Source organism: Mchenga conophoros, linkage group LG17 (assembly GCF_057382185.1).
Source record: "Mchenga conophoros isolate Kocher_MC1m ecotype Shallow Benthic linkage group LG17, M_conophoros_male_GT1.1, whole genome shotgun sequence".
Taxonomy (NCBI): domain Eukaryota; kingdom Metazoa; phylum Chordata; class Actinopteri; order Cichliformes; family Cichlidae; genus Mchenga; species Mchenga conophoros.
In genome coordinates, this window is record NC_140542.1 from 23,675,046 (window position 1) to 23,683,699 (window position 8,654).

At 40.3% G+C, this 8,654-nt stretch overlaps 2 protein-coding genes across 2 annotated transcripts in view; both read right to left on the bottom strand.

Annotated features, from left to right (window-relative positions):
• tmcc3 (transmembrane and coiled-coil domain family 3) overlaps positions 1 to 2,385 on the bottom strand; it is an 82,767-nt gene extending 80,382 nt beyond the window's left edge. Inside the window, exons 1-2 of the mRNA XM_085251266.1 lie at positions 1,560 to 2,385; positions 431 to 513 (exon numbers count right to left, since the gene is read on the bottom strand). Coding sequence (XP_085107392.1) covers positions 431 to 496 — 66 coding nt within the window. The 5' untranslated portion in view covers positions 497 to 513; positions 1,560 to 2,385. The remainder of the gene's footprint in view (positions 1 to 430; positions 514 to 1,559) is intronic.
• Positions 2,386 to 2,523: 138 nt separating this feature from the next.
• Positions 2,524 to 7,263, bottom strand: ndufa12 (NADH:ubiquinone oxidoreductase subunit A12). The gene is made up of 4 exons (XM_085251270.1): positions 7,109 to 7,263; positions 6,701 to 6,786; positions 3,080 to 3,167; positions 2,524 to 2,778 (listed from the first exon to the last, which is right to left on the bottom strand). Exons 1-4 carry the CDS (start codon positions 7,195 to 7,197, stop codon positions 2,598 to 2,600), a joined length of 444 nt encoding a protein of 147 aa, XP_085107396.1. The 5' UTR covers positions 7,198 to 7,263; the 3' UTR covers positions 2,524 to 2,597.
• Between the last annotated feature and the right edge of the window lie 1,391 nt (positions 7,264 to 8,654).

Consider the following 8,654-nt stretch of genomic DNA (forward strand, 5'->3'; position numbering starts at 1 on the left):
GCCACTTCAGCGTAGCGCTGCATCAGCAAACACAAAAGCAGAGACGGGATTATCTGCTCCATTTGCAGAAGATGAATCAGACAATAGCTATCAGCTGACGTGAGATGTAGGCAGAACAGATGAGCAACAAATGAACCGTTCACTGAATAGAAATGTAGAAATCAGCCTGAAGAGCGCACTAAAGGCCACTCAAGCCTCTGTGTTATCACATCAAAGCACTTCTGGCTCTTTGTTCTTAATTAATTTGAAGATTTAGATGAAAAGTCGCCTTTCTGAGAGGACTGTTGTTTGCTGAAATGCTGAGTCAAGGGGATATAAAAAGCCCCCTGAGCATGATCTGGTTTGAGAGAGCAATATGGCAACAAAAGGGGAACAACTCCACCTGTTGGCCACTAAACTGTATTACAGATAAATTGAAACGTACACTTACACTGCACGGACCTTCTTCTAAATGTTCCCCTTGAACAAAAAGTGATGAAGCAGTGAACCTCCTCATTTAACAGCTGCAGATTGCTGAAAAAATACAAAAATATATAAAAACAAAGTCTTAACTACTGAACAAGATAATTTAAACATGATCTGCTGGCTTTAAATACTCTCACATAAACACCAGAATTTTAATTCTCTGTCTTTCAGTCATGTTGGAAAAAACATATTTTGCGTATTATTTTTGTGGTTTCCTGGTTATGCCCAACTGGGTGCCCCATTAGAGGAGACCTCAGTTGGGCACCTTCTGCCAGTTGTTTGGCCTGGGAATTTCCAGTATCCCCCTGGAGACACTGGGAATTGTGGCTGACCAGCAGGATGCCTAGAATACAGTCTTTAGCCTACTGCCACCCTAACCTGACTTTGGACAAGTGGAATTTAATGAATTGAGGGATGCTTTCACCAGTAGGGGGCTCAGCTCAGATTTTTGCTACTGTTTAATTTATGATTCTGGTAAAAGTTTTGTTTTTTGCCATATACCTCCCCTGGTGAAATACAGGTTTTGTTCAATCCCTGTGCCCCCGTGTGGTACAAATTAGTATTAAACAAAGCTACAGACTGGGACATGATCTCATAGATGTTATTTCTTCTCATTCTGATCATTTTATTTAATTTGTGGAAGGTTTTAAACTACTTTAGAATAAAGGAAATCCCCCCCCCCCCCCCCCCCAAAAAAAAGTATATTTTAAAGGGTTTAAAAAACAAACAAACAAACAAAAAAACACAACCGTTGCTGCCACATTTCCTTGTTCAACAGTGAACATTTTTCTTCTTTTCACAGCATAACAAACAGCTGTCAGATCATTATGACATTCTTGGTATGATTAGAGAAGAAAATGTTTGTTTTTTAATCTTTTTTTTTTTTGTATAAATATACAAAGAGGTGCGAAAAAACACTGAGTTTTCCAAACTACTTATATTTTTAATAAATGATGCAAACAGACTGTCAAATGCTGCACATCATTTTTGCAAAGTGGACACCAATAAAAAGGTGCAACCTATGTTGGAGTAAAAAGGGATGTGTGGAAATGCTCAGATACTCAGACTGTGTAAATAATAAAAGACAGACGTACCTGTCAGTGTGCAGCCCTGCAGAGAGCTCTGGGCTGGTCTTGACATTCACAGGGAGTGTGGCACTGTGTTACCATCAGTGCGGCTTTTAGTCGGGCACTTGAGAGGATCTCTGCATATCTCAGTGAAGTGCTGCAGGCTGCAATTTTCCTCCAGCTCAGCCTAATCCTGCACTAATCAACAGGCACACACAACAGACGCACAGTGCAACCAGTTTACTAATGCAGTTCTGGTCTTGACTTCCTGTCCAGTGTTTGAGTTTTAGTCTGTTTGGATTTAATTTTTTTCTCTCTCTCTTTCTGTCACACCTCTGCGAATGAGTTTTTCTGCAATGCAGAGCCAATTTAGTGGAATTACAAAAATATCTGAGCATCCATGAAAAGCTTAAAATAAGCAAAGAGATGTTTCCACCTAATGTGCACTGATAAAAAAAAAAAAAAAAAAAAGGAAAAATTCAAAGGAAAAGCTGGTAGGAAGCAAAAAGAAACTAAAAAAATCTCTTATTACCAAAATATGCAGAAGAGCATCTGAAACCTTAAAGAAGATGGGCTACAAGCAGAATCGTCATCAGGAAAGTAAGGTAACAAATTTGGACAACAGACATTTGAAAAAAAAAAAAAAACATCTTTTCTGATTAGTTTTAATGCTGCTGCAACATAGGGTCAGAATTTTGTGTAAATATTAACGCATGAATCCTGTATTGTACCAACAGTACAGGGCTGGTAGCATGGTGTAGCATGGTGTAGCAGTGTGTGTGGTTTTAAAAGCTTAAAACATCAATAAACTCCAAGGTTCTCCATCTTCTTTGAACAGCATCTAAAATCATTTCTATTTGTAGAAAATCACCAAAGCCATTATACTACATACATGATGTTTTTGATTTAAAAACAATTTAGAGGTGTCTGATGTCCAAGCTTTCAAGAAAAAAAGTGAAAACCCTTTCACGTAAGGACTCGCACCACAAACACAGGTATAGAGGTTTTATTTACGACAGGGATACAGGAAAGGAACCATAATTTAAAATGTGGATGATGACGAGCTCACTGAGCTCCGGCTTTGGGGGGGATCCACTCGTGGATCTTCTTGCGGGTGGTAGAATAGGGCACGTACTGCTGTGGGGTGCCGCTCACGTTGAACTGGTGAATCTCAGCCAGGAACTTCTTGGGCTCCGGAGGATGTGTGGTAGGGGGGTTGTCGGTCATGCAGTGCAGCCAGCAATGCCTGAAGAGTGCACAGAGGGAGGCTTAAACAACACCAGCTTTTAAATGATCAAACTCTAAGTCTTAAAAAAAATAAAAGATTCCTCTTTCACCATCTCATACTAGTTCTTTCTTTTGCACAAAACATTATTCTTTACAGTAAATACTAAACATAATTTGGATTACTGGAAAATTATATATACACAATTATATATTATGGACACTTTCTAACATTAAAAATGTACATTATTGGTTTTCTACATTTCTTATTGAGCTTTTTAACTGATTCCAGACCCTATTTGAATCCATTATAAAAGCCGCACCATTCAGCTGGCACCATGCTGCCGTCCACCTCCCACAGAGTCCTCTTCCCGTTCATTTCTGTGGTGTAGATCACCCAGCGGTGACGTCCTGATCGCACAAAGACAAAACACAAACTAAGACTAGGGATTTTCTTTGAAGGAGCATTTAAATTCATCCTAAATTACACTTAACCTCCTAACATCCAACAGGTTGCTGGAGACCCATCAAAGACCTGAAGTTTAATTTACTTTGGCTTTACTATATTTTTCCTGTCAAAGGCAGTTGACTTAAACTGAACTCAAATCCTTCCTCTAACCATAGACAGGTCACCATTGACATAATGTCTGTGCTATGGAGCAAGATTAGGGAACCGCCAAGGTCAAATTCAAGTTAAACCCTGAATTTTCAGTGTTGCCAAGATGGTTCACTTCTCTTCCTCTTCATCACCATGGTAACTGATGCAGCAGCCCTAACCTGCTCAATGAGTTTGGACCGATTCTCAGTTCTCTGTAAATCAGCATCACTATTTCTGGAAGATCTCTCGGACATCAGTGCCTCTTACTGAACCAGGCTTGAAGTACACTGGTTCCTAATGCCTGAGGCACGATCTTTACTCCTGCCGGAATTGAAGCTGGGATTTTTTTATTTTATTTTTTAAACACAACAGAGTCCCTCACATCTAACCATTCATTTACTGGAATATACATTAATCTGAGTTGTGATACTGATAAAAACCATAGTCACACAGTCTGCTGGCCAGCATTCCTTCCTGGCATCAAACAAATTTAATCGTCATAAATGTACTGTTTGAGTCATGGGGGCAGCAGTCTAAGAACAGACACACAGACCTTCCTCTCCCCAAGGTGATTCCCAAAGAGCTATCAGCTGAAAGCTTGGCATATCTCACCATGATGTGCAGTGTGTCCTTAAAAGGTTTGAGGAAACTGGACAAGTGCGTGACAAAACAAAAACAAAAAAAAAGTGGCAGGCCTAAAAACTATCTACACCAGATAAACAGTATCTGAAGGCCATGTTCTTAAGAATTATAAGACATGACAAGAACTGAGAGATGCATCTGGTGCTTCAGCTGATCATCTAAAAACCTCACTGAATCACGGAGACCTCACCAGTAATGGTCTCAGTGGAAAAGTGGTTGTCAAGAAGCCATTCTTAAGGAAGGGCGGGAGAAAAGGCTGGGGTATGCCAAATTACATGAGAACTAGACTGAAAATCAGTGGAACTGATTCTGATGGAATAAGGTCAGGAGAGGAAGACAAACGTGAGCATGTACAACCATCTGTAAAACATGGTAGAGGCTCTGTCATGGTTTGCGGCCATGACCACCATGCAATATCATCTGAAAGAAATCTGACTGACAGGAGCTTCGTGTTCCTGCATGACATTGATCCAAGCACGCTGCCAATGCAGTTAAAGCGTACATGGATAGAAAGACACACAATGGAGCACTATCAGACATGGGCTGGCCTCCCTAGAGCTCATACATTAACATTACTGAAGCAGTGTGGGACCATCTAAAGGCAGCAAACATCCAAACAAGAGCTTTGAGTGTCCTTCAAGAAGCTGGAGAGCTATTCCTGAAGACTACTTAAAAACATTACAAGAAATCTCACCTGAGAGAGTTCAGGATGTGTTAAAGAAAAGTGGTGGTCACATTAAACATTAGAATTAGAACTGTATATAAGACAAAGCAGAGAAAGTACATTTACATTAGGGGTGCAACAATACACAAAATTCACGGTTCGGTTCGGTTCGATACTTTGGTGTCACGGTTCGATGTTTTTTCGATACAAAAAAATGTTCATGCCTTTTTAATTTGTCATTTATTAAAATTATAAATATATATTTTAACTCAAAAGTACAGTTTTTAAATTTAACCCTAACCCTTGTGCGTGTTTTTTATTTTGACAGCGAATGCGCACCTGCGGACTTATGTGCAGCCCTGGTTATTTAGCTCGTCATATTGCAGCCACAGAAATTCTTTTGTCCATGAAACCATAAAGCTGCACTTTCTTTTTGCCTTATAGTCTGATTTGTCATAACTTCTCCATTTTGTGGTAAGCTTTTCTTTGGCTGTCACTTCTTCACCCCGACCTGTCTTATTTGGCTCAGCAGAACTAAAATATATATACTGCTACTTTTACACACGGACTCACATAAGCTCAGCGATTCTCTGCGCGATCAACCTCTCACATGTTTAAGCTTGCTGCGGGAGATTTCACTTGTCATGTTTGCATAGTAAGCTAACGATTAATAAGACGATGTCAGAGGAATTGGTGCACAAATTATCATCACTCACAGATCAGTGCTGTCGCTCTCTATACACAGTTCGCACGATTGCAAAGTGAAAGCAAAAAAACAAGCGCAAATTCAAACGCGACTTCAATATGTCACATATTGACAGTGGCTCACCCAATGACATAATTACCCAGCTACATTTCCGAAAGAATGCAAAAGCATTGACATATATTTTTCCTTCCTACAATAGCCCTACGGGCAGGGAAGAGATAGATTTTGGTAGCCTGACTGAAAAAAATCGCTATCCCCAGGACGTCGGGCTAGCGATATTGCGAGCTCTGTATCTGATTGAGGAATCACTCATCTTTGGAAAAGAGAGTTTATTACAGAGAAATGTCTCTTTCCAAAATAAAAGCTATACTATCCGCTTCTTCTGGGCTATATTCTCAGCAGCATAAGGAGAATCACGTGCTAACAGCTGTCTAAATGACTCGGCTAAAGTTAGTAGCATGCTTGTTGTTTTTGTCTTTGCACTAGGATGATGTCGGCGTAAATGTGCAGTTATATTCGTTGTGTTCCCACTAGTGCTTTCAGGTTAATCTCGTTGAAATGACCTTAACGCCACGGCAAATCTCCGTTAACGAGCTACCGCCGATCGCCCCGTGCGTGGGGCTAGACGGCCAACACGTTAACGAGCTAACTGCGCTAACACGCTAGCTCCCACCCATGTAATTGAGCATTGCATGGCACATCCAACATACTGTTTTACTTTAGTCCATGAGCTTACCTTCAGGGTCATACGTCACATGAAAACCAAAATAATTCCAAACGCCAGATCTGAATGAGGGTGGGGGAGGTCCATGTTGCAAGGAGAGCTTAACTTCTGTCTTGCTAGCTTGCCCTGCGCTCTTCCTTCTGACTATGCTGTCTGTGTTGAGCGCTCAGTGGATCTGCGCTCGACAGTGCAGCCTAGGCGGAGTAGTCGAACGCAGATTCACTGAGCGCTCAACACAGACAGCATCTTCAGAAGGAAAGTTGATAAAATAAATTACAAATGTTGTATTGTTCGATACATATGCGAACCGAACCGAAAGCACTGTATCGAACGGTTCAATATCAATACGAATATCGTTGCACCCCTAATTTACATGTATGTTTGCACATGTTGCAATAAATCGCTGCACCTAATTTTCCATTTTCCTAGTAAAATATAAATAAACGTGAAAAGATCACGGCTGGATCAGTAAATCCCAGACTGATTTAGCAAGTTGATACCCACCTTAAACTACCCTGACTGCAAACATTAGGATGAGTGAAACCAGATAACAGAAAGATCTGTAGACGTGAAACAGTTACTATAGCGCTCTGAAATTAATTTGACTCACCGAAGAAGTAATGCTTCTTGTCCTCATAGTATTTATTTCCATATTTATCCACACCGACCAGTGTGCCCGTTTTTATATCATTCACTCTGCCAATAAAATAGGAAGACAGACGTTAGTTTCCCCAAAACTTGCAGGTCATAAACACAACATCATGTAGCATTTACATAACCTTATTTTGAAAACGAATCACCTTTAAAGTCCTAAAGTTTTGATAGTTTTCACACATTTCCTCAAGCCCTTTAATGGACTTTACACCATTTTCTTAATGTCTAGCTAATCAGGAGTCCTTTACAGCATGCTAACATCAGCTAGCTCTCCAAATCCCCGCTTCTCTTCTGCCGCATTTAACCCTTATCTTTCACCTCCAGCGGATAAACACAGACGGCACACACGTCTTATTAAACTCACCTGAACAGCTGGAGCAAAAAACCCCGGACTCCTCCATGACCTCCTATCTGCCCCAAAGCCCTTCGGACAAGGTTTCCATACCCCGCCATCTTAAGACGGAAAGATTACTAGGACGGACCGTTCGGTCGGGGGAAACAAGGCCCAGAACTTCAGTTCCATCTTCTCTCTCTCTCTCTCTCTCTCTCTCTCTCTCTCTCGCTCCGCAGGATTACGTCACATAACTTGGTCTTTAACCTCCTAAGACCCGAACTCTTCCATGGCATGCATTTTTAATTTCTCTTTGATATTTGGGCATATTAGGACCCGATGAATGTAAAAACAAAGAATCACCAGATTTTTTTTTTTTTTTTACCTGATTTTTGTTTCTAAGAAAAATGAGAGCCACATATGAGGATATTCGTTTTAAATTTCGATAAAACAGAGGCAGTATATTGTTCTCGTAAGTGGACATCAGGCCCTTGTAGAGCAAAATTTAGTATTTTGGTCTAAATAACCCAAAATGTGACATATGTGGACGCCAGGTCCTAGGAGGTTAAGCAAGATCCTATGTCCACTACAAGAGGGAGAGACGATTTGAAAAAAGCTTTACTGATGTTTATATTCTTTCCTTATGGGACGCAGATGTATTAACTTAGAAACCACATTAATTTGAGCACTCGTGCTTTGGTCTTTGTTGAATGTGAATGTGTGTGTACGAATAAGTTGATTTTAACACCATTTTAACACCATCAAACCTAATATTGATCAACTGTTTAATAAATTAACCCGGGCAGAGCACCTTAACCTTATCCAGAAAGCCCCGAGAACATAATGACAAGTGCTGAAATTGAGACTTTTCACAGGGAGTTGACAGATAAAATGACTACCTCCAGTCGACTCAAAGATATTTACTCCCTATGATGCTACCGGGAAGAAATCTTTCAGACACGGTAATCTCTAGGTCTCCAGAGCAAACAGATGAGTTACCCTTTTCTTTTGAAGTCGTCTACGTGACTGTTGAAGACTCCATGCAAAAGTGTGGTTACAGAATGATGCTTTGGATCAAACCGTCCAAAGTAAAACGTTTCTCGTGCCATGGAAGACATCCAGGATGTGATTTTAAGAGCACTGACCCCAACAGAGGAAAAAGAAAGTGACAGACTGTGTGAACCACAGTCAAGTCCAGATTCTCCTCCCAAAAATAAAACCGTCTCCTGTGTGAAGTGTACTAGAGCAGGACCAACCTCCAGAACAAAGCCCTGAGCCTGAACCAATCACTGACACTGGGCCTACAGAAGGTCAAAGTCAGCCATCAACCTCTAAGAACTTACAGGAGGATCCCCCTAAAAGTTTGATATCACTTCTTGCTGCTGAGAGAATTGCCAATGACTGCATTTCTTGGATCATGAAGATCCTCAAGAAATGCATATTCCACACAAAAGGCATTTTGAATTTTTTTTTTTATACTTGAAGTCTTTATTTGTTTTTAACATTTCACAACACTAAAACAAACAAAACAACCAACAAACAACAACAGAAAAAAAACCAAAAAAAATATAAAATATAA

Coding starts and splice junctions, on each gene's coding strand:
- ndufa12 (XM_085251270.1), bottom strand. CDS start 7,197: ATGGCGGGGTATGGAAACCTTGTCCGAAGGGCTTTGGGGCAGATAGGA. Junction 3,168..6,700: donor CAAGAAGCATTACTTCTTCG/GTGAGTCAAATT, acceptor TTGTGCGATCAG/GACGTCACCGCTGGGTGATC. Junction 2,779..3,079: donor AGCATGGTGCCAGCTGAATG/GTGCGGCTTTTA, acceptor TGCACTCTTCAG/GCATTGCTGGCTGCACTGCA.